General features: G+C 37.2%; 1 protein-coding gene and 1 long non-coding RNA gene across 3 annotated transcripts; one reads left to right on the forward strand and one right to left on the reverse strand.

Annotated features, from left to right (window-relative positions):
• Nucleotides 1–877: 877 nt before the first annotated feature.
• Nucleotides 878–4,351, reverse strand: LOC115923486. Of its 2 annotated transcripts, none has more exons than XR_004063910.1 (3): nt 3,983–4,351; nt 1,934–2,164; nt 878–1,579 (listed from the first exon to the last, which is right to left on the reverse strand). It is a non-coding gene; the product is annotated as an uncharacterized LOC115923486 (long non-coding RNA). The 2 variants fall into 2 exon arrangements; XR_004063911.1 differs by having other exon boundaries at nt 1,903–2,164.
• Nucleotides 4,352–18,575: 14,224 nt separating this feature from the next.
• LOC582622 (5-demethoxyubiquinone hydroxylase, mitochondrial) lies at nt 18,576–22,419 on the forward strand. Its single transcript, XM_030984233.1, has 5 exons — nt 18,576–18,869; nt 19,305–19,419; nt 20,106–20,190; nt 20,607–20,730; nt 22,246–22,419. The coding sequence occupies exons 1-5, from the start codon at nt 18,633–18,635 to the stop codon at nt 22,321–22,323; spliced, it is 639 nt and encodes a 212-aa protein (XP_030840093.1). The 5' UTR covers nt 18,576–18,632; the 3' UTR covers nt 22,324–22,419.
• The last annotated feature ends 4,735 nt before the right edge of the window (nt 22,420–27,154 follow it).

The following is a 27,154-nucleotide window of genomic DNA, read 5'->3' on the forward strand; positions in this document are numbered from 1 at the left end:
TGGGCTTACTGGTCATATAAAATAGGAGGACAGCAAAAACAAGGCAGTCTTGACATGTGATAAAGAATTATTAGGCCTAATTCGGGGGGGGGGGGGGGGGGAGGGGACATCAATTGTTTTCTTAGGAGATGGGGTTTTTTTTTTTGAGGGGGGGGGGGGGTTAATTTTGTTCTTAATTTTTCATAGGGGGAGGGGGCATTAATTGTTTTCTTAGGGGGTGGGGCTTTCCTGGGGGTGGGGGTAATTTTGTTTTTAATTTTTCTTAGGGGGGAGGGGGCATTAATTGTTTTCTTAGGGGGGGCATTAATTTTTTCTGAATTTGTTTATTTGCTGTATTAATTCTTTTCTTAGGGGGGGGGGGCGTTCATTTTTTTTCTTAATTTTTCTGCTTTATAGAATTTCTCAAGGGAATAGTGATTTAAACAAAAAGAAAAGAACTTTTTTGTAAATTTCGTCTCTACTTCTCACTCTTTCACCTTTCTTGTTTTTGTTCGTTGTCTCTCTTTTTTCACCAGCTCTCCACCCCACCTCTCTCAAATATCTTTTTATTTCGTTAGAACTCCATTTTTTAAATCCCTCTCGTACCCCTTTTCTTTCTCTTTTTTCTCCACCTCTCTCTCTCACACATACCCTTTCTCCTTCTTTCTTCATCTCTCTCTTTATCTTTTGCTCTCTCTCTGTGGGTGTTTGGATTTAGCGAAACATAACGAATCCATTTTAATTCATGGTGTGTACTGGGTAATTATAAGTAATAGATAACAGCAAATGGTATATTAATAATTAAACAAGATAAACAAAGTAGGTCATTCACTTGTAAAACGTTTACCTCCTAACTTAATGATTTCACGAGAAAAACCACACCATCAAACAAGAGAAATTTATATTTAAATATTGACGATTTAATATGGATAATCAAAACAAGTATTCAAGGTTATTGACGAAGACAATGTTGAAGTCGATGATGATGTCAGTGATGATAATGATGACAGCAATGTTGTCGGTGGTGATGGTGATGAAGCAGTCAAATAACGATTTCAGTGATGATGTTGATGATGATGAAGATGATGACTATTTCCCTTTCAAAGTGGTTGGTACCTTTTGCAAAAATGTTTTTGGGAGGAACTATATCAACCATTAGATTTCGATATACGGTCTAATTGTTTCAGACCACAGTACTGCATGGGTGTACGTTTCGTTCAGAGAAACTAAAGGGGGAACCAATTCCATATCGGTCATTTAATTAATTGGATTAAAAGTAAATGGGGAGCATCTCCAAAAAAAGGGAAAATTTTCATTTCATTAATAGAGTATATGTTCTTCCTATTAATAAAATACAGGGCTTGATCTCCACCAGGACTCCTGATGTAGACATGAATCCTAACAATTGCACCTAGAAAACCTGGCAAACTGCAGTATTGGTAGAACTGCTGCTGTGTTGCTTCTACTTCTTCTCTTGATGTTGGGAACTTCATGAATTGTTTCCTTCTTCTTGCAAACGCTTCTGACACGTCTCTGATGACTCTGCATACAGAAGACTGTGAAAGTTGTGCCTCATCACCATGCATCTTTTGGAATGACCCTGTACAAAAAAAAATCCTTTTAGTGAAATATCAACTAGTACAATTTCTTACAAGTTACATGGCCAGACCAAATTCTCAAACTGAGAAATGTTTAAAGTCCTTAAAATTGTAGAATAGATTTTTTATTAAATCAGGGCTGTCAACCCTCTTGCATTTAGAGGGAGTCTTACGCCACCACGCCCTTCCTCCTGCTTTGATGTAGAATCTCCCGGTTTATGAAAAAAACTCCCGCAAAACAGGTTAACCGCAATTTTACCCTTTTACTTTTTCGCTCAGCCCAGATTAAATAGAAATTTACTAAATACTAAATAAGGTAAATCACCAACAGCATATAATCAAAGTGCTGTCGCTACCTGTATAGGTATTGGGTCGTTTCTGTCTGTCGTCCTCCTCAGCTCTTCATCCACCAAGTTGATGAGGTAGAGCGCTGTCTCTTTGGAAAACCAGTACCTGGTCCGAAATGACTCATCATCATACACTTCAAAAGGGTTCATGGGTCACGAAGGCCTCTCTGAGGTCTGCCTATCAACTCTCTGTTCCGATCAAGCTGGCGGAGATGGTGAATATATTCAGCCATGCTGTCTCTGTCACAACAAAATAGAAAAAAAGTGAATTAAAATTAGAACATGAAATGAAAAAAATATCATTCATTGTTTATCAAATAAATCCTATGATATTACATGTTTTGCATTCTTTGTATTGTAGACAATCTGATTTTGAATAGCTTTTGCAAACTCTAAAAAAAATATTAACGATACTTTGATTGCATTAAAGAAATGAGTGCTATTGATTCATACTATTGGGTAATTAGGAAAGATGATGTCACTGAACCTCCATAAGAACGTAGGGGCTAATTCCTGTCGTGTTTTGTTAAAAATCTACTCATGCTTGATAAAATGTGAAATTAGATACATGTACATGTAAATTAGCATTAGATGTCCCATGTGAAAGGTTGAATTTGACTAAGATTACATGTAGATTAGGAAAAACACACATTGATTTATTGGCTATTTGCTTGCACAGATTTTAAACTTGCTTCAAAATTCAAGTACAACAATGTATTGATGTAGACTCTAGGCCTAGACATGTCATGATCATGATGTAGATCTAGTATAAATTTGTAGGAGTTGAGTGTAGAGACATTCAACAGTCAGTACTAGAGTCTAGTCTAGCTAGATCTAGATCTAGATGGGCCTAAAGACAAAGTACCTCTCATTCAGCTCAGACTTGTGCTCGAACTCAGTGACGGTGAGACACACAAACACTCAACTTCTCATGACACAACACAACAAACCATCGGCGCGGGCTTGGCATGAATTTATGAAAAGTAGATCTAGGTTTAGAAAGGTCTAGATCTAGACCACATAGACTAGATTCTAGATCTAGAGCCTGAGGTCTATACCGGTAGACCCTACGGCCTAGGTCTACTACTAGTTCTAGATCTAGAAAGTCTAGAGTACTAGACTAGACCTAGACTAGACCTAGACTAGATCTAGGTCTAGACCCTAGGTCTATTTTGAAAAATATTTTATTCCATTTCAATTTCTAAATCTAGAATAGACTAGATCTAAGTTAGGTCTAGATTCTAGACCTCTAGATCTAGATCTGCATCTTTTAAAATAATTTACAAAATACTTTTAATAAATTCATGCCATGGTTTGGCGTGCTTTGACTAATTTCTTGAGACTGAGGACTAGATCTAGATAGATCTAGACCTACGTCCCTAGGGCAGGCCTACATCTATCATCTAGCCTAGGCCCACGTCGTGTTTGCGTGTCTCACTGCCACCGACTTCGAGCTCAAGCTCAGGTCTTATTTAGTCAGTACTGAGTGTCAGTGTAGGCCTGGTAGTACTAGAGACTAGTCTAGATCTAGGTCTAGACCAGGCCTCTGTATATAGTAGGCCTAGACTAGACTAGTAAAATCCATCAGCGTGGAAGAATTTTCATTTTCATTTCGGCATTTTTCGTTCTCCTCCGTTACGTTAGTCAGATGAGAAGCAGCATCAGCAGAGCAGAAAATACAAATGGAACTGTCGCTACCCCCCCCCCCCCCCCACCGAGGCCAGGAATGTCTCAAATGTCATGATTAACATATTTTTCTTCCCAAATCACACAATTGTGTGATGTTATAACTAATTTCGTATTGTTAGCTGGCACATTCGCAGTTATTGCGAAATTGCCTTGCCTCGCAGGATTACATAAACAACACAACACAAATACACACGCATGGGTCCGAGCTGCGTTAGGTTCTGCGACAATGTTCGCAAAGGCTGTGCAACTTACGATGAAGATTATTATTCGTGCACTTTTTACGCACATAAATCATGTTCAATTGGGCTTCCATTTTAGCAGAACTGAGAATATGGTACAAATATGTTGTGAATAACTAAAAATACTTACAATGTAGGCTATCAAAGATGAAAAAACAGCAACTTTGTGAAGGTCTCTTCACTTTGTTTTACCACAAATTTGTCAACAAAATTTGTTCGTTCGTCGGCGCTAAAAAGCCAAAGCTCGCTGGTATGACGTCATATGACGCGTTAAACCGTGGGTTAAACCGTGGGTTAGATTTAGCCCGCTGTTTAAACCACCCTTCTGAGCAGGTTAAAATTATGACGTAATATGACGCGATTTAGCCTGGGTTAAATCTAAACTTCCTTTGTGAATACCAAAATAATGACCCATGGTCTAAAGCTCGGGGTTATGACGTATTATGACGCGATTTAGCCTGGGTTAAATCTAAACCTCCTTTGTGAATTCGGGCCAAAAAGTCCTGGTAGAATTGATCTGTAACCAGCGGGATGACAGTGTTTCTCTCCCAGAGTCAGGGGGACAGACCCGTTCATGATATGGTACCTTAGGCGCAGACACGAAGATTGCTCAAGAAAAATGTTAACATTTTCGCTATTAAACTACGAATTAAATGACCTACAAATACACTTCCCACTCACACTGACTCATTCAACGGAACACTTGCATTTTAACTCACCCACTTTGTAAATGGTCGTAGACCCTAGAGTCTTTTGTTGATTTGCTCATTCTTTTCAACTTACCCGCTCGACCGCGACAGCCCTGCCACCCATGCCCATTGATCAAATGGGTAGCCTCTAATCGGGCACATCTACAAGGAGGTCAATGAATATGCATATCAGTGACGTCGTGTCAATTCATGAATATTGATGTTCTTGACTGCGCGCGTACGTACGTACGTGCGGAATTGGGGTCATGCACAATGAAACTAATTCGTGCAACACAGTGGCTAGCTCCGTCAAATCAGGGGCAAAATCTTACCATTATACAGTTGGATTGTCCGTGGTTATGAGGTAGAAGTGTTTGAGTGTTAAGTATATTTATTTAGTGTGGATTTTGATACAAAATTTAAGCAAAATTGGCGATTCTTTTGGTCGTTTTTTAACTCCAAAGAACACGTGGCCAACTCGATCGTCGGCTAAACTACCTCCCTGCAGGTGTGCCAGCTTTACCTCTACATGTGCCCGAGGAGAAGGGAGGGTAATAAACGAGTACAGCTAGTGTCATGTCGTATATATATCGACTATTCTAGATATGTAAAGGATGTTATAAAGCTTGCTAAAAAAAGTCTAAAATACAAATGAGTTTCACATGTATCAATTCAACTTCTTAACATTAATTTTCTCTGGATTACACGTGTCTTACGTGGTCAAAACATGCACCTCCCTGTAGATGTGCCCGCCTACCTCTACTCGAGATAGGGATCGAGTTAGTGTAATAAAATAGTATTCTATATTCAATATCCGAGAGATAACGGATTTAACATTAAAGCTCCCTTATATATGAGTTTACAACTATCAATTCAACATCTTTGCATTGATTTTCTTTGAGGTATACGTGTTTAACGCTGTCAATATACATCACCTCCCTGTAGATGTGCCCGCCTACCGCTACATGTGCCCGAGATAGGGGATATGTAGTAAGGCATTAAACTTAATGTTGTATATTGAATTTCCGACATTTCATGGATTATAATAAAGCTTCCTAAGATACAAATGAGTTTCACATGTATCAATTCAACTTCTTAACATTAATTTTCTCTGGATTACACGTGTCTTACGTGGTCAAAACATGCACCTCCCTGTAGATGTACCCGCCTACCTCTATACTCGAGATAGGGATCGAGTTAGTGTAATAAAATAGTATTCTATATTCAATATCCGAGAGATAACGGATTTAACATTAAAGCTCACTTATATATGAGTTTACAACTATCAATTCAACATCTGTGCATTGATTTTCTTTTCTTTGAGGTATACGTGTTTAACGCTGTCAATATACATCACCTCCCTGTAGATGTGCCCGCCTACCGCTACATGTGCCCGAGATAGGGGATATGTAGTAAGGCATACAACTTAGTGTTGTATATTGAATTTCCGACATTTCATGGATTATAATAAAGCTTCCTAAGATACAAATGAGTTTCACATAATCAATTCAACTTCTTAACATTAATTTTCTCTGGATTACACGTGTTTTAAGTGGTCAAAACATGCACCTCCCTGTAGATGTGCCCGCCTACCTCTACATGTGCCCGATCGAGATAGGGATCGAGTTAGTGTCATAAAATAGTATTCTATATTCAATATCCGAGAGATAACGGATGTAACATTAAAGCTCCCTTATATATGAGTTTACAACTATCAATTCAACATCTGACTTTGCATTGATTTTCTTTGAGGTAGGCCTAAACGTTGTCAATACATCACCTCCCTGTAGATGTGCCCGCCTACCTCTACATGTGCCCGATATAATTATGTAGTAAGACATAAAAACTTAGTGTTGTATATTGAATTTCCGACATGTCATGGATATAATAAAGCTTCCTAAGATACAAATGAGTTTCATAAATATCAATTTATCTTCTTTTCATCGATTTTCGTTGGATTTTACGTGTTTTACGTTGCCAAACAATCACCTCCCTGTAGATGTTCCCGCCTACCGGCCGCTACAATCATGTGCCCGATATAGGGGGAGTAGGTATACTAATAGGCATACAACTATTATTGTAAATTTAATTTCCGACATGACTGTAAAGGATGTAAAAAAGTTCCCTTATAATTATACAAATGACGTTACATCAATTCAACATCTTTGCATTGATTTTCTTTGAGCTATTATGTGTTTAACGCTGTCAATACATCACCTCCCTGTAGATGTGCCCGCCTACCGCTACATGTGCCCAAAATAGGGGATATGTAGTACGGCATACAACTTAGTGTTGTATATTGAATTTCCGACATGTCATGGATATAATAAAGCTTCCTAAGATACAAATGAGTTTCACATATATCAATTCAACTTCTTAACATTAATTTTCTCTGGATTACACGTGTTTTAAGTGGTCAAAACATGCACCTCCCTGTAGATGTGCCCGCCTACCTCTACATGTTCCCGATCGAGATAGGGATCGAGTTAGTGTAATAAAATAGTATTCTATATTCAATATCCGAGAGATAACGGAATTTCCGACATTTCATGGATTATAATAAAGCTTCCCAAGATATAAATGAGTTTCAAATATCAATTCAACATCTTTGCATTGATTTTCTTTGAGGTAGGCCTATACGTGTTAAACGTTGTCAATACATCACCTCCCTGTAGATGTGCCCGCCTACCGCTACATGTGCCCGATATAATTATGTAGTAAGGCATACAACTGAGTGTTGTATATTGAATTTCCGACATGTCATGGATATAATAAAGCTTCCTAAGATACAAATGAGTTTCATGATAGCAATTTATCTTCTTTTCATTGATTTTCGTTGGATTTTACGTGTTTTACGTTGTCAATACATCACCTCCCTGTAGATGTGCCCGCCTACCGCTGTCATGTGCCCGAGATAGGGGATATGTAGTACGGCATACAACTTAATGTTGTATATTGAATTTCCGACATTTCATGGATTATAATAAAGCTTCCTAAGATGCAAATGAGTTTCACATATATCAGTTCAACTTCTTAACATTAATTTTCTCTAGATTACACGTGTTTTAAGTGGTCAAAACATGCACCTAGATGTGCCCGCCTACCTCTACATGTGCCCGATCGAGATAGGGATCGAGTTAGTGTAATAAAATAGTATTCTATATTCAATATCCGACATGACTGTAAAGGATGTAAAAAAGTTCCCTTATAATTATACAAATGACTTTACATCAATTCAACATCTTTGCATTGATTTTCTTTGAGGTATTGATGTGCCCGCCTACCGCTACATGTGCCCGAGATAGGGTATATGACTTGTATAGTAAGGCATACTACTTAGTGTTGTTTATTGAATTTCCGACATTTCATGGATTTTAATAAAGATTCCTAAGATACAACTGAGTCTCATAAATATCAATTTATCTTCTTTTCATTGATTTTCGTTTGATTTTACTTGTTTTACGTTATCAAAACATGCACCTCCCTGTAGATGTGCCCGCCTACCGCTACATGTACCCGAGATAATGGTAGATGTATAGCCAGGCATTCAACTAATGTTGTGTATTGAATATACGACATGTTAATTATAAAATAGAGCTTCTAATATACAATTGAGATTCACAAATATCAATTTATATTCTTTTCATGATTTTCTTTGGATTCTACGTGTTTTACGTTGTCAAACAATCACCTCCCTGGAGATGTGCCCGTCTACAGCTAAAATGTGCCCGAGGGGAAATATAGTGAGGCATACGACTAGTGTTGTATATTGAAATTCCGACATGTCATGGATATAACATCCTTAACATATCTAGAATAGTCGATATATATACGATATGACACTAGCTGTACTCGTTTATTACCCTCCCTTCTCCTCGGGCACATGTAGAGGTAAAGCTGGCACACCTGCAGGGAGGTAGTTTAGCCGACGATCGAGTTGGCCACGTGTTCTTTGGAGTTAAAAAACGACCAAAAGAATCGCCAATTTTGCTTAAATTTTGTATCAAAATCCACACTAAATAAATATACTTAACACTCAAACACTTCTACCTCATAACCACGGACAATCCAACTGTATAATGGTAAGATTTTGCCCCTGATTTGACGGAGCTAGCCACTGTGTTGCACGAATTAGTTTCATTGTACATGACCCCAATTCTGCACGTACGTACGTACGCGCGCATTCAAGAACATCAATATTCATGAATTGACACGACGTCACTCATATGCATATTCATTGACCTCCTTGTAGATGTGCCCGATTAGAGGCTACCGATCAAATAGCGTACTAAGGTGCCAAGGTACCGGTATTGCGGCCTCATGAATAAACATGAGTATATGACGTCACGAACTCGCTACGAACTCGCCACGCCTACTCTACCCCTTACCATTTAGCGGGTATCTATGTTAACGTTGTCGCCTCTATAATCTATTTTCGTTGTACGTACGGCCGTACCTACACCCCGACTATATATATATATACCTACCTGTATACCTACATATACTTACCTACCTACCTACCTATATATATGTCTCATTTTGAAGAACTTCAGTCATTAATTGTTCTCGCTCATATATTAGTAACTCCATATATATAATATATCCTAGCTTGATAGCACCCCCTCCATTAATTATATTGAGCAATAGAAATATTAACTCCATCACTATCCATCATTTAAACTTGCTCGAACTTCATCCAACCTAGCACCTCCTCTATACAGCCTAGCACCTCCTCCATATTAAGCCTTAGAAATATTAACTCCATCCATCTCCATCATTTAAACTTGTTCGAACTTCATCCAACCTAGCACCTCCTCTATACAGCTTAGCACCCCCTCCATTGAGCCTTGGAAAAATAACTATATCTCCATCATTTAAACTTAATTGCACAAACTTCATCCAGCCTAGCACCCTCTCTATACAGCCTAGCAACCCCTCCATTGAGCCTTGGAAAAATAACTATATCTCCATCATTCAAACTTAATTGCACTAACTTCATCCAGCCTAGCACCCTCTCTATACAGCCTAGCACCCCCTCCATAATAGGCCTTAGAAATATTAACTCCATCTATCTCCATCATTTAAACTTGTTCGAACTTCATCCAACCTAGCACCCCCTCTATACAGCCTAGCACCCCCTCCATATTAAGCCTTAGAAATATTAACTCCATCTATCTCCATCATTTAAACTTGTTCGAACTTCATCCAACCTAGCACCCCCTCTATACAGCCTAGCACCCCCTCCATATTAAGCCTTAGAAATATTAACTCCATCTATCTCCATCATTTAAACTTGTTCGAACTTCATCCAACCTAGCACCTCCTCTATACAGCTTAGCACCCCTCCATTGAGCCTTGGAAAAATAACTATATCTCCATCATTCAAACTTAATTGCACTAACTTCATCCAGCCTAGCACCCTCTCTATACAGCCTAGCAGCCCCTCCATAATAGGCCTTAGAAATATTAACTCCATCTATCTCCATCATTTAAACTTGTTCGAACTTCATCCAACCTAGCACCTCCTCTATACAGCCTAGCACCCCCTCCATTGAGCCTTGGAAAAATAACTATATCTCCATCATTTAAACTTAATTACACTAACTTCATCCAACGTAGCACCTCCTCTATACAGCCTAGTATGTTAAATTTCTTAAATATCTTAAATTTCTCTTATGTTAATCTATCCACCTTTCCTTCTTACTCTTTCCTACAGCGCATAGAGACATATTGTGATATGCGCTATATAAGTACCGTATGCTATTATTATTATTATTTGATAATATTGTTAGATCGTATTTATGCTGATTGTGCCATGATTACTAGGAAATTGATTTCAATACATTTACATACGTTTTTCGCCCAGATGTCATGGGCAAATTATAATTCCAAATTTGACAAAATGGAACATGCCTAAACAAACAAAAGTGAATCTTTGATAGCCCCCCCCCCCCCCCACATAATAAGAAAGATATTTTAAGAATTAGTGGCAAAGTTCTTTTGCAACTTCAAAATACTAGTAAGAATATTTATCAAAACATATATTTAGACAAAATACTTGATACTTGGAAATAGGCGCCGCTTTTCCGTTGACGGCAGCGGCGTCAACAGGTTAAGTTTTTGAATTTTTTAAAGTGTAAGTTCTTATTCACTGAAACATTGATTAAAGAGTTATCTAGAATCTCCAATGATGTGAGTACAATTTCAGGTCACAAAGTCAAGGTGAAAGGTCATTTCAGATTTAAACAATTAGACTGTTGTGGCATCATGATCAAAAACTTAACCCGGGGTTAGGTTTTTGAATTTTTAACATAATTTTAAAAGTGTATAATCTTCTTCCATGAAACTTGAACATAGGGGTTGTAAAGTATCCCCAATCATGTGAGTAGAATTTAAGGTTGCAAAGTCAAAGGTCATTTCAGGTGAACAAACTTTGACTCAAGTATGTTGTAGCATCAACATCAAAACTTGACCAAAGGTTAAGATTTTGAATTTTTATCATAATTTTGTATACATTCCTATTCCATGAAACTTGAACATAAGGGTTAATAAGTATAACCAATCATAGCTCATTAAATATGCAAAACACCTAATTATATATGTGAAATTGTGGTTTCTTGCCTATTAATATATAGTCCAATGTTCTAATGTATATAGGCCATTTGTACCCTGCGAGGGGATGCTACGCTTTGCGTTGACCTGTTTAATGTTATCATGATTTCAAAAGTGTTTGTTTAAATTCCATGAAACTTGTACCCAAGGGTTATCAAGTATCACAAATCATATGACACAAATTCCAGGTCACAAAGTCAAGGATATTTTAGGTCAGTAGACTTGGATTATGTTTTCACAACTTAATATGAGACTTAATAAATCAATTTTTGGTTTTTGTTCCTATTTCATTAAAGATATCAATCTTGGTAAAAATTAGAGTAAATAATTCCTTTGGTGATTCTAAGTCAATATTCACTTCAAATGCCGATTGTATTCAGAGGATTTCAATTTGGGGGGCCTGCTAACGGGCCACCCTGCCTATAAATAATGTCCTAACCTCAATTTTTAATCATATTGAATTGTGTAATGCAGGTGACACCGCCGAGAGCGTTTCCCCTGTTTTATATTTTTGCCCAGTTTTGGAACACTCCAATAATGCAACCAAAAAAAGGACTCTGAAATTAATATGAAATATAACCTCAAATATTTATGTAAGATATTTTTCTGAATAGTAAAAGAATTGCAAGAAATATTTATGAAATAACTTTAAAAAATAGGGTTTTTCTCAGCATATTTTTGGAACCAAAAGCATAACAATTTTATGCATTTTGCAGGCATGCTGATTAGTGATGCAGTGCTTGCAAGAACCTTATAAACATACATAAAAAAGTAAAGGCAAGGCACACACAAAAAGAATAAAATGATGTCTTTATCATAGAAACACATATTATGATGCACGTAAAACAGGTGCAATCACTTCAGATGTATTGTGAGAATTGGGTGCAGGATAATAATCAATGAAATCTGCAGGTTTTTGAGGAATATGAATGGTTTTAAAATTACACTAACTAATAAAAGGGGGACAATATACCTTCAAATATGCTTGTAGCTAGTTCAACTCCGAACACCACAAAAATGTTACTATTTGATTTTTTGTGTACTCCTTTTATTGAATTTTATTCATGCAAATCAGTCACCTAATACATGTACTGTATCTTTAAAATTAGACAATTATGCAGTCATGTTTTTTTTTCTGTACATTGTTTTTTAAATAAAACAATACTTATAATCCAATTATTTGAAATTGATTTAATCCTTATATTATACTTTATATTTATTGTGCGTGGCTGGATGGTGTAGAAGGTGGTGTGAAGTGAAGATCTTTCTATCAATTGCATAATTGCTAGATCAATAATAATGATAATAATAATTGTTCTCCATTCACTTTAAACAAATTAGTGACATGTACACTTCACTCTGTCATAGTCGAATCCGTTGGGACTATAGAAAAAATATAGATTTCACCTAGACAAAATCTGACTTGGGTAAAAAAAAAGCAATGGAAAATGAAGAGCAGGACTTTAAAAACCTTTGACTTACGATTACTTGACTGAGCAGAGTTGACTCTATGACAAAGTAAGATTCAACAAAATTTGAAGGGAAAGAAAACATACATGTAGTTGGCAGTCACAGGTTCGTTACAATAAATTACATATTTGAAAACTGGCAAGTGATTATGAGCAGTCTTGAACATTATATTTTTGTAATTTCGGTTGACCAAGAGTGCCAGAGTACAGGGTCATGGATGATGAGAATGTTCTGTTGCCATATGTGAAATAACATGTTGGACTTAATTAACCTAGGGTGTGTGCTGGAGTGTGTTCGTTTGCAAAATCTGTGTACTTTTGTGCGAGGTATTATTCAAAGCTTTGAAAGTATTATGACTATATCTTAATGAATACATACTCCAGTTAAAAATAACTTATTTGCTATGAAAATGGAAAAATGAAACACATCAGTTCGAGAAAACTCGACAACAATATAAAAACAGTTACCGGTATGATCCATTCAAGGTCTTTCAAAACCATTCAAAATTATCCATGCTGAACATGAATATGTATATTTGGAATAGGTATGTAGAAAATGTGGAAGCCAGGCAGTGTCATCACTTTGCAAATTTGTAATATTTAGAAATTCATAATTAGTTAATAATTTTCAGATATGTCTCTAATTTCACTTATTCAGTTACTGATTTTCTGACTTTTTAGAACGCAAATTACTTTGTTACCGGGATGACCCGTTTCTCAACTGATAACCAGTGAGGTGTATGGTAATGTAAGTCTTGAGAGGGAAAAGAAAAGTGCATGTATGATCCTGCATTACTGATTATGAAAGAATATCTTTAAAATCACATTTCAAATCCTTCACCTAGCTAGATATAATTGATGAAAGATATATTAAATTGGTTCTGTTAAATTACCCGTATACCAATAGCTACATATGGAGTTGTTGCTATATAGGGGCCAGGATATCGTTGGTGCAAGCTAGGTTGGACAGATACACATTATCGTAATAGCTAGGTCTGAAAACATGCAAGCTTAATGGTCGCTCTAGGCTGTATAGAGAAGGTGCTAGCATGGATGTAGTTCAAGTTTAAATGATGGAGATAGATGGATAGGCTCATTGGAGGGGGTGCAAGGCTGTATAGAGGGGGTGCTAGGCTAGCTAGCTGGATGAAGTTCGAACAAGTTTAGATGATGGAGATAGATGGAGTTAATATTTCTAAGGCTCAATGGCCGGGGTGCTAGGCTGTATAGAGGAGGTGCTAGGTTGGATGAAGTTCGAGCAAGTTTAAATGATGGAGATAGATGGAGTTAATATTTCTAAGGCTTAATATGGAGGGGGTGCTAGGCTGTATAGAGGAGGTGCTAGGTTGGATGAAGTTCGAGCAAGTTTAAATGATGGATAGTGATGGAGTTAATATTTCTATTGCTCAATATAATTAATGGAGGGGGTGCTATCAAGCTAGGATATATTATATATATGGAGTTACTAATATATGAGCGAGAACAATTAATGACTGAAGTTCTTCAAAATGAGACATATATATAGGTAGGTAGGTAGGTAGGTAGGTAGGTAAGTATTATGTAGGTATATAGGTAGGTATATATATATAGTCGGGGTGTAGGTACGGCCGTACGTACAACAAAAATAGATTATAGAGGCGACAACGTTAACATAGATACCCGCTAAATGGTAAGGGGGTAGAGTAGGCGTGGCGAGTTCGTAGCGAGTTCGTGACGTCATATACTCATGTTTATTCATGAGGCCGCAATACCGGTACCTTGGCACCTTAGTACGCTACCACTAAGGGTGCAGAGTATAGACTTTAAACAAGTGAATCTACATATTTTATTTTTGTGAGCAGCTAAATTAAACACATTGTCTCTGTATAATTGTCTTTAAATTTCTTTAGTAGTATATTATTATATAATATTTCATCGTCAAATATCTTCATATGTGCTAAAATCTAAATACAATGAGGGTCAGTAATAACATCATGCTGCAATAACTCATACAAGTCTGGAGTTAGACTAAATTACGAGGAGTAAATATTCGCAAGAATGATACGGTAATGTACGCCCATAGAGATATAAGACGCCCTACTCTGTACTCCAACAACAATAAGAGGGGGGATAGGGGAACCAGGGGATGCGGGGATGCAATCCCCTGTGATTCATGAAATAAGAGTGTTCGAGATCATAATATAGCTTCGAAGCTAGAATAGGCCCATATAAATGAATATCATCTGGAAAAGAAAACAAATTAAAGCAAAGCAAGCAACTTTAGTCCATCTCTAGTCTCTATCTTCCATTTTCAAGATAATCTCATTAAGATAAGATATGACAAAACAATCATAATCGTATTATGTGTATTTCAGTGGACTTTGTCCGATTATCCCAATTTACTGGCGCTATATGGAAAGCCCACCCCACTGCAAGCTATATGTGTAAATCAAAATATGTATACTAGTAATCACTAGCTGGCGGATCGAGGGGGAGGGGGGGGGGGGATGGGTGGCGGTTGCGAATCGGCTGTGCCCACTGATTTTTGCGGCCTTAATAGCTAGCTGCCTTCATATATAGCCTCATCCACATACATCCTATCTCTATTCTTTCCAAAAGGATAAACAAATTTGGTGTTGTTTTGTAAACAAATGCTCCCTGCAAAAAGGGAAAGCGATGGAAGAAAAGTAAAAAATATCAAGAAAAGAAAAGTAAAAGCGAAGAAAGTAAAGGGAGACGGGAAAAGAGGATCTAAAGAGAGAGAGAGAGAGAGAGAGAAAGCCAAATCGAGAGGGTGAGAGAGAGAGAGAAAGAGAGAGAAAAACCATTAAACTTAAAATTACACAAAGATTACGTTGCTGTAGATTTGGCTCGACATTATGTGCCTATATAAAGACGGAAGAAAGTTGAACAGGACGGAAAAAAAAACAGTTCTGTATTAAACTATGAGAAAGATGATTTCTAGCTTGGAAATCATCAAGGCCTCCCGGCAGGGCCTCAGATCGATCTCCCCCTCCCCCCCCCCCCCCAATTAAACAAAAGGGAAATTAATGATTTTTTGATAACATGTGATATATACAAAATACGTCATCATTATCATGCATGTGACTGCTACAGCCATGGCAGATGCATGGATTTTACTCTTTGTTTACAATGTAGATCTATATCCATAATATGAAACATATACAATTTTACTGGGGCATGCGTGAAACTTTGCACATATTTCCTGTTCTTCTGTTCTTCTGTTCAAAACCCCCTCCATGAATAGGAAGCATCTAATCATATTGTGCCCCCCCCCCCTGAATCCGTCACTGTATCTAATGCATCCACTATGCATGCACGACCGGTGATGCAAGAGCGCATCTCTATGCGCATGTGCAATAATGCACGTAATCCAGAGACTTGAATAACCCTGAGCTGAGGTTGAGCTGAGCTTATTCATTTGGTAAGTGTTTCTTTCCTCAATCATGTATGTATTTAATCATGAAATTAAATTCTTCTGATAATTTTGTACAGACGTTTCGCCTTTTCAGCACGAAGGAGAGCTGTATATCTTTGCAAGTGACGTACATTTGGTTGTGTCATATCGCCAATCAAACTACCCTTTCATTCCATAACCTCCAAACTCGTAGCCCGCTGGAGTCGGCGGGTACATCGCCCATAAGCAGTGTAGACCCCTAGGTAGGTAGTAGAAGATTTGGAAAATAACGAACGTATTATTATTAAAATTACGTTTTGGCCTTTGGCTAGTACGTTGTATGAAACGGTGTTGGCTTTTTTGTGAAAACTATAAGTATTACTATTACTTTTTAGTGAAGTTATGTAAGTTTGACTATTAGACCAGGGCACTGAGAAGCTAGAACTTAATTAGATCTAGATCTAGGTCTAAGTATAGGGTGTCTGATTGCGCACCCGATGTTGTGTGCTAAAATTCTTCCCATAGAGATTACACGCATCCCTATGCAGCCTACGTGCATTGCGCGACCATGCAAAAAAAGTCAATTTTTTTTTTCCAAATCGAGATTCAAACCTTTATCAGTTGTGATCCTGAAGGTGATAATCAATGAATGAGGTGTCATATGAAAGAGCAGGTGAATTCCAATATTTCCAAAGGGGCGTAGCCCCCGAAATTCTAAAAATATCTTGGTCAAAACAGCAATTTAAACATTGTGTCCTGGCTAACTCTGAGGTTTGTCACTTTTGAGATATGACGCCCCGATCGATAAGTAGTCCCAGTCCTAAGGAACAATTCTATGTGATTATATTTTCGCTAGCCCCCAGGGATCACAACTGATAACAGTTTAAAAATACCCTTTTCGCTATTTGGTGGATCAGCTAATTAGGGGGCGTGCGCTCCGCTCAGTCCAAACCATGGTTACATCGCGTAACATCTCCGCGCACGAACGAAACCCCAAATTCAATTACACATTATAGTGACTGAAATTATGGTTGGCAATTCCCTCGATAAACCCGGAAGTGAATACACGTTATAGTCAATGGCAATATCGCGGAGACAACGTGCGTTGTCTCCGCAATATCGCGGAGACAACGTGCGTTGTCTCCGCGATATTGCCATTGACTATAACGTGCATTCACTTCCGGGTTTATTGTGCGACGAACGCCAACCATACTAGTCAATCGCACATGTCGCGGAGACAGCGTAGCTCAAGCTGCAAGTCGCGGATTGGCTTAGCAGCATGCGTACGATATGCATACGCTTGCATATCGCGCGATACAGCTGTTTGGCTAAATTTAGCAAAACAACATCACTCTGCGTGGACGTCTTTTTCGTCGATTTTGACCAAAATGATATGAATATACCAGCGTTTTGGAGGGGCTGTAACTTTTGATAGAAACATCGGTGAGACTTGAAATTTGAAATGTATTATTCTGATAACATTTTTTATTCAAATATCAAACAAAAATGGTGAAAAACGATCCCAAATTGAAAATTGAAAAATCGTTCAGACACCCTACTAAGTAGAGTCTAGGCCCTAGACAGAAATAACCGTCTGATATGGGTCATTTCTTTAATAAAACTGACATTTGTTGACATTCCCCAATCGTAGATCTAGTGGAGCCAGTAGTCTCAGTGGAATTAACCGACGATATAGAGAGACTGAAGCTTTCGGTCTAGAACTTAAGTTAAGTGAGCTGAGAATGAGACTATCCATTTCAATGATTCACTGTCCTGATTGTGAAATCATTCATGGACGGACGTACGTCATCTCAACACCTTGATGGAATTTGTATCATATTTTTGAAAGTATACATTGCTATTCCATGAAACTTGAACATAGATCTAGGTCTACCGGTAGACCTACATTTTTTTTATCAAATACACATGTAGAATCTACATGTATCACCAATTATGTGATGTCTTTTAGGTGACAAAGTCAAGGTCAGATGTCATTTCAGGTCTGCAAACTTAGACTTTGTTGTGGCATGATCAACATCAAGATTTTGAATTTTTAGCATAATTTCAAAAGTGTTTGTTCAAATTCCATAAAACTTGTACCCAAGGGTTAACAAGTATCACAAACCATATGACACAAATTCCAGGTCACGGAGTTCAAAGGTCATTTTAGGTCAGTGGACTTGGATTATGTTTTTCACAACTCAATATGAGAATTTATAAATCAATTATTGTTATTTGTCATATTTCATGAAAGTTATCAATTATCAATAATTCTTCTGATGATTCTTAGTCAATATTCACTTCAAAATGCTGATTATATTCAGAGGTTTCATTTTTGGGGGCCTACTTATGGGCCACCCTGCCTATAGATAATGTCCCAACCTCCATTTGTCATCTCATCGAATTGCGTAATGCAGACGAGACCGCCGAGAGCGTTTCCCTTGTTATTGAAAGGAAATCTTTAATTCAAAAGTATATAGTCTATTGTTTGAAATATTCCACATAGAAAGAGACTTTATCACACTGTTATCATCTGATCATCATGGTATAAATTGTTTCGCTTCTTACAGCCTGTTTTAACAGCACTTTTGATACACCAACAATCCATCCAAGATGCAGAATCTGACTTCAATAAGGTACTGTGTCCTGAGGCAGTACAAGTTGCGAATGAGCAGAGCCATTGTGGAGGTCAAAGGTCAGAGGTCAGCCAGCTCCCTTTCTGGCCTGACCAGAAGAGAGATGATAGACAGGTTCATCAGAGTGGACCATGCCGGGGAGGTAGGGGCTGATAGGATCTATGCCGGCCAGCTTGCTGTACTCAAGAATACCTCAGTGGGACCCCTTATACAGGTTGGTGTGTCTTTTGTATCATTGTTTACATTTGTAGGTGTAAATTTTTTGCTTTCTTGTCAGAATGTAGCTCACGTGCATTAATTGTAGTGCTGTAGCCGAACCGCCGAAACCGAACGGAAGTTTGCCGAACATGGCACTTCCTAACCGAACGCAAAGGCCTGGTTCGGATGTTTGACAGAAAATGTTAACGTTTTCGCAAGCTAATTGACTTGTCATTTTGTACCTAATTTTCATGTCTTGATTGCTTATTCTATATTTACTTTTCCCCATTTTCCTCCTTTGTGATTTATGCCTCTCCAGCAATATAAATTGATCTCTCTGTTGAGAGACAGAGGAATTATTTGTGTTATTTGTACTCCCCCGGCTCCCAACAGACAATACTTACTTAAATATATTCTAGAAAATGTTCATGATATATCTTTACGTTGTTAGGAGATGTGGGATCAAGAGAAACATCACAAGGAGACATTTGAGAGACTCATCCCAGAACGCAGGGTACGACCCACGGTCCTGTTGCCAATATGGAATGTTGCCGGCTATGTCTTGGGTGAGCACTGACAAAGTTTGGCGATATTTAAACCGCTTTCAAATATGACCCGTAAACTTTTACTTCCTTTCCAACCTCCAAGAATCAAATCAAACCAGAGTTAGAAAACAGTAAAGCGGGGGTAATAATCTCCAAGTTTGGAAGCGCTATACATGAAAACTGAGTATTATTATTATTATTATTATTATCTTTACAAGACTCCCATAACTGTGCGTTAAATTCTTGAATTGATTTTATATCACCTAAATTATGACTCCATGGTATTGTTAGAAGGAATTTCAAACACTTTGGCCTGAATTTACGAGGGAGGTTTGTCAACAAACCTAGGTTTATGTGCGTCATATGACGCGTTTTGACAAACCTTGGTTTGTAAAAAGGTGTCGAAACTCGTCATATGACGCACATAAACCTAGGTTTGTCGACAAACCTCCTTTGTAAATTTGGGCCTATATGCTCTTACTGTATGTGTTATCCGCAGGAAAATAAAGTCGAAGTTAGGATTTATACAATTGTTATTAGAGGAGGAATGGTTTTGTAACATTTCAGAACAAAGCATATATATTGTTTTATTTTATTTCTCTTTTTTTTGTTGATTTTTTTACATTTCTGCGTGAAGTTACAGATGTTGAATGAGCAAATAAGTTATCAATATTTGCTCAAATGTTGCTCTTGATGTTTTGAATCAGGTGCTGGTACAGCTCTCATGGGTAAGGAAGCTGCCATGGCTTGCACAGTAGCAGTAGAAGAATCAATAGGACAACATTACAATGAGTAAGTATTACATCCATTGATGATTAGACTTTAATATGGGGCGTTTCATAAAAGTTGCGATTGATTGCAAGTTGCAAAATTTGAACTTATATTTGCAATTGATTGCAACTCAACTTTCTTGCAACGCCCCACTAGTCTATTAAATTTCCTAGGCTTATTTAAGGACTGGTCTGGAAATTACTTCACAAATAAATAGGCTCGTCATGATCAGAGTTTTCGTTCCACTACTGGTCCAAACAAGTTGCCTTACAAATTTACCTTTTACACCATCTAAATTTTAGTGGATCCATTTATCTGAGTCTAAAAGGCAACAAAGTCTTTCGAGCCAACTGCAAGTATGTTGTACATTTGTTGAATGTGAAGTGCATTAGCTCCCCGACGCTTTCTAAATGCTTATCCATATTCTCATCTTACAGCCAGATCCGTGCCCTGATTGAGGATGATCCTGAGGTCCACAAGGAACTATTAGAAATTATCAAGCAATTCAGAGATGAGGAGCTAGAACATCTTAATACAGGCCTAGAGAATGATGCCAAGAAGGTAACTATAAACAAATTGTCATTTAAAGGTAAAGACCAGTTATGGTCATACGATTGCATTGTGAAAGAAACGTTGTGGAATCGATCAGAAAAGGTTGATCATCTAGCATCTAGCATCTGCAAGGTTCTGGAATCATCAAAATGATAAGAAATTTGGCCCATTCTTCGTAAAGTTACAAGCACTATACACAGAAAGATGTATATGGGACTACCCTATATCTCTCACAGACCATGAGAGAAACAAATTTACCAAATATATGAATTATTAGGCGGTGTCCCGGCAAATTTTTGATCATCATGTATTAGTCAAAACATATTCTTTCACATGATTGGTAATGAGAGCTTCCATTTCATTTTTTGAAATTGGGGCATTTCCAATACTGGTCTTTATCTTTAAGTCTGTTGTTATACAGTATTGCTTGAAATAAAGTAGACACTCTGAAACTGTGTCATGTTTGACTGCATGTATTATTCCATAGACATACCTGCCAACCCTTCCGAATAATCCGGAATATTCCAAATTTTCAATTTTTTTTTTTTTTTTAAATAATTTTTTAAAATATTTTTTTAAATATATTTATTTAGTGCTAAAGCCAAGTTAAGCTTGTTTTATAATGTGCTGCGATTTCAGAGTTCACGTATTGTGTGCATTGAATGGCTGCATGATCGAGCAGCAAATTTTTATTCGCTTTTTGTTACAGATTTACCACGTATTGCCATAATATACTGCCACTGCAAGTGCGATTTCTTATTTTCGAAGGCATATCGTGCTAACAATTCCTAATTCTTATTTTCAAATGTTGGCAGGTATGCATAGACTCTGGTGTTTATGTGTCTACTTCATAAAAGCAATACTGTACTTTATTTGTTTATTATGTGTGAATGCATAGATTTGTTGATCCTGTGTGGATTGCATTCTTATGTAGGTTTGTTTTACATTAAGGGCCAAATTGTAGTCCTGTTGAGTTCTTACTTCCAGTACTAGAATTCATTGCTTTGTACCAAGTTTGATAGGTTCTAGCTGATTTCAAAGTGCTGTTGTTGTATTTTCATCAACCCCAAGTTTTTTAAATAATGTTCTGATTTGGCTTGATGTTAGGAGACAACGGAAGGCCAGTTTGCAGTCTTCAAACTTTTTAGAAAAACAAAGTTTACATACAGGCAAGAAAGCGGTGAAAGTATCGACCATGAAACAAATGAAAGGACCAAAAATAATATCGCTAGTGACACTCGTTTGTCTCGCAATGAATGGTCAACAAGGGATCTGGAAGATCACAACATTTCGTGCGCCGCTGCAACACTTTGTCAGGTGATAAAAGGTGATAAAATATTGTTGACCATACATTGCGAGACAAACAAGTGTCACTAGCGATATTATTTTCGATACTATATCCGCAATGAGTAATATATTTAGCTTTAAATGAAAGGACATTGATATAATTAAATGTGTCAATTGAGCAGACATCTATTTATCTTCTTAAGTATTTTAGAATATTTTCTCATCTTCTCATTCTAGGCACCCATGTACTCTACAATGGACATGGTCATCAAGGGTGGATGCAAGGCTGCAATATGGCTGTCAGAAAGGATATGAGCGCAAGTTGCAATCCTTTGCCGTTCTTGCGCGAGAGATATGTTTGTATCACTCCAAAGACTCTTTCTCCCTGGATCACTCACCCTGCAGAGGGCACAGTATTTAGCCCTAGAGTAGAATCCTTCTAGACCTTCAGGAGTGAAGGGGAGTGTTTCACAAAGAACAAGATCGACTTTAAGTTGGACTTAACTATGGCAGGCTGTTCATGCCACTATTTTCTTTACTCTTCCTCTATATTGCCTGATTGCCTGTGCGGTGTGCTTTTTAATGTAGAGTATTTCCATTTGTAGCTGTAGCTCTTAAGTCACTGTACACTACTCAGTGTACTTCCCAAAGATTCTACATGTATGTTTGTAACGCTCTCTGTTCGAGATTGTTACTTGAAGAGTCTCCAACAACAGCCAAGCTAAATGAAAAAGGAGTGGGGGTATCTCTTCTTTTAGCTGTCTCTTTTCTTGCTCCAATTTCTTCTCTCTCTTGTGCCTGTGCTGTGCGCTTTTTAATAGAGAGTATTTCCATGAGTAGCTGATGTTCAAGTTGTGGATGTTCCAGCCTCATCCTGTGTTCCTCTTCTGTCAGCTTCAAGATGCACCCTTCAGTGAGACGGAACTTCATTTGTGAAGCACTAGTTGACGAAGTCGCCAATAGAGTATAAAGTTTATCATTTTTATTTCATTTCTAAACAAGATCTTCAATTGCAATAGTGCTGACAAGCAAATAATTGCCAGGGAACACAATTGATGGTACTAGGAGTCATGAACCATTGTTCAGGTGGTGGTGTGGCATTCAAGAAAAGTGAGGCATATACCATGTATACTGTTACTTGTTTCATGCGATTGAAACAAGCCTCCCCAGATTGACTATTCCTGCGTTTTGTCTGGATGCCAAGTTGTCAACCTAGTTGTGTTCATCTGGGTTATCTAGGACAAATTGCAGCCACATCTTCCTAGGTTGAATTTAGGGCCACTACCAAACGAGCAAGATGGTTAAGAAGATGTGCCTACTGGACTTTGTCCAGATAAACAATCCATTTGATGAGGATGCCTCGATCAACGAGGCAGCTGTCACGGCACTCAAATTTTTGGCTGAAGCAAATTCTCACCAGTAAGAGGAAATGACCAAAACTTCTTTGTGTAGTTTGCCAGGTTTCTTATCACATAGCATGTGTTGGTCTTGCGGAAGCAATGTTCCAAGAGAAACTGGTAAGTAGACATGAAATAGATGTCGGGCCTAGCATGGGTTTGTTTTAACTAATTGTTTTAATACTATTTAAACAAAATCATTTATCACCAAAATTTGTTTCATGCGATTGAAACAAGAGCTCAAATGACATGGCTCTATCTAAGCTTTGGCATTTCTTGTTGAATATGCCAAAGAGACTTTTAGACTATGGACGCAAGGTGATGAGAAAATTGATGGTTATAAATGCATTTGCAAGTGGAATCTCATGTTTTCTCTGCATACAACAGTTTGTAAATTCATTCGCTGAATTCTTCAATCTCTTAGTACCGGTATATATTAAAACCTCCCCTAAATTACATACACATTGTTACTTGAAAAGGAACCCTTATTTCAGACAAGAATTATTCCAGAAAGGACCACCTTACTTGTTCCCTATTTCCGTGATATGGAGTTTAGTTTGGTGCTCTGCTTATGCATGTAATAAAGTACCAATCCAGTCGTAGCACAATTAAGCCAGACACTCCTGTATGTATTAATTAAAAAGTTATACATTTAGAAAATATGTATATGTGTAATCTCTGTAAATGTTTACATTGGCTTTTCTTGATTAAATGCTAGTAAATCTTGATTTACTTTTGAGCAGTATCCCCGATTTGAGAAATACAGCACTATTCAAATGTAACCTAGTCTGATCCATTATATGCTTTCCAGAATTCTTTCTTATATTTTATTATTTAATGCAGGGCTCGACACTAACCCAAACCCAAAGAACTGGCTGAGCAGAGCCATGCTCTCAAAAAAGAGTAATTAGAGTTCCGAGAAAGGATGACTGTAATGCAGATCAAAAAAACTTAAAAAATTGAACATGGGGCTTATTCTGCACACAGACTCTAAAAACTGAAATCCGGGTCCCCCTTCCAAACTGTTATTCAACTGTTTGTTCATAATATTCCTACTGATTATTTTAAAAATGTTTGATACTGTAAGCCCTTCTGTAAACAAGATTACTTAGTGTCATAATTGATTTTTAAAAAGCAATACATATACAACACATTATGCAATATGTAAATCTGTGCTTGCAAGTCATGTAATGTAAGCATGACAGAAACATGTACTTCTTTATTCGACAGTTTGTTCATAATATTTCTTTCATTATTAAAAAATGTTTGATATTGTAAGCCCTTTTGTCAACAAGATTACTTAGTGTCATAGTTGATGCCAGAGAGTGTAGTTCAGTTGGTGATATCTGGCGACAGTTGGCTCCAGGGGCTTATCAAATTGTGTGGGATTTCAAGAATTTATATTACCTCCTGATTTAGGTCCAAGTTTGTCGGTAATACCTAAATTGCAGATTTTTGTGGGTATTCATGTTGGAGAAAAGGCCCAGCAAGTTGCAGCCAGCCACACAACTGGCCACTAATGATTTTAACTATCATTGTTTGTTTTTCTTACTACGAGATGTTAATATAGACCTTCATAATCTAATTTACATTTTGAAATCCTATATCTGATCCTTTTAAAACTCTTTCAAAATCAAACCATAGTTGCAGTCATAAGGTGTACAGTGGCATTAAGATATTATGGACCGTATTCTACAGAAATTTGAACCTGTAGCTGGGTTTCAAGTCGAGCTAGTTTTAAAGTTGGGGGGAGGGGGGTCAGTTTCCATGTGCAGAAGGCCATAATTCGCTGACACCAGATGGTGGAAATACCATTGATGGTTGTACCAGTCTGCACACAGCAAACCTGGGGTCCTATCAAGAAACAACACCCCCTAGTCTCTCTGAGAGTCTTCGGGTGAGGGAAAAAGCAAAGCAGTACATAATTTCCATCGGTCATGAAACTGAAGGCTAATCCTGCCGATTGACAACACCTGTCATTGGGCAAACACCTGAACGGTGTCGACTTAAATGAATTCGTAGAATACCAAATATTGTACTTTTGTATACCATCACATTTCCACATCAATAAAACAAAAGTCATTTCCTCTTTACTGTGAAATATGGCCCTATCCCACCACAGGTTTTAAATGAATTGGTAGAATACCATTGTCCTTTGCTATACCATAACATTTCCACATCAATCAAATGAAAATACAGAACAAAAGTCATTTCCTGTATACTGTATATAGATATTTTATTACAAAGTCATCATCGTCCCTGTTTACAAAGAGTTGCACATGATACAAATCATCTTTTTTGTTTTTATTTACACAAACCTCATAAAATTGAGATCGAACACAAACTTTTTCATACATTTGTACAATTTACAAGACATGTACATTAGCACATTCCTTATTGGGAATATATTACATTCTACAGAAACATAATCAATTCTATGGAGAAAATAAAAGACTAATCAATTATTATGTCATTTTTTTAGTGCTACTAAAGCTACGGTCACAAAGGTCAGTACGAACGATTATTTCGAACGAATTTCCCCATTTTTCCATTGTCTGAAAATCATTCGTACGGCGTTCGTAGCAGCCCGTAGCGTTATTTGTGACCGAGGCTTTAGCAGAAAATGTAATGTTTATCCATTTTATTTTGTGTACATAATTTCCCCTCATATTTATCAAATATTTCAAGTGCACTAATTTCAAGCATTCAAATACTCCAAGTAGGCTACGGAATAAAAAATGAAAAGCAACCCCCCCCCCCCCCCCCCCCCTCTTAAAAATGAAAAATTAGAAAGAATCTCTCCTGATTCTCCTGATTTTGCTTCTCTTTATTTACATTTGACTTATTTTGGGATATTTTTTTCCCCATGAAATCACATTTGTTATTTCAGAATGGAGTGAGTTGCTCTACTAGGAAATTGTATAGGGTCCTACAATAAACAAAATCATTTTTTTCCCTCTTTTTTTTTCAAAGCTTGATGAAAAACTTACATGCAATAGAATGAGAGTGTTGAGGTACAACAATACAGTACTCGACATCTTCAATTATGAACTGAGGAATTCGTCTATTACAATTCTTGAAAATCATAATAGGAATTTCTAGAAGTTGATATGAATCAGTAATGGGCCCAGCCATAATACAAATGTAAAAGATTGATCTGAATGCTACAGCAGAAAAAAAAGTTCATAAATTACAATAATGTTCAACTATTAAAAGCAGCATAATTGCACCCTTTTACAAATCAACAAATACATGATGTACATACAAAATAAGGGACTGTCCCATTTTAAAGGGAAGGACATTTAATTAGCTTGTCATTTCTTCAGCTGTTATGGTACATTTATGCGACATGTTCGCTCAAAATAACAAAATGTATTTGTCCTTAAATTGGACAAATAAAGTGGTTAGATTAATTCATAAATTATGTAAACTTTGATTAAAGTCATCACAGAAGTAAGCTAATAATTCATCATGTAATGGTATTATAGTCTCGGGTGTATTGTATTACAAGTAGATAAAAATCTGAATGATATTAAGAATATGTGTCCCAATCAAAAAATAAAACCAAAAAGAAATAACACGTCATTAATCAATAAATGCTTACTGCAGCCTCTGTCACCAATACTGTTGCGAGTGCAGAATAGCTCTGCATAACTTGTAAAAACATTTAAAGCAGTCGAATCAATTATTCAAATAAAATTAAGCATAACGTGTTATTTTACACTTCTATGATTTCACTGTCCCAACAG

This window comes from Strongylocentrotus purpuratus, unplaced genomic scaffold (assembly GCF_000002235.5).
Source record: "Strongylocentrotus purpuratus isolate Spur 01 unplaced genomic scaffold, Spur_5.0 spur5_scaffold_14, whole genome shotgun sequence".
NCBI lineage: Eukaryota > Metazoa > Echinodermata > Echinoidea > Camarodonta > Strongylocentrotidae > Strongylocentrotus > Strongylocentrotus purpuratus.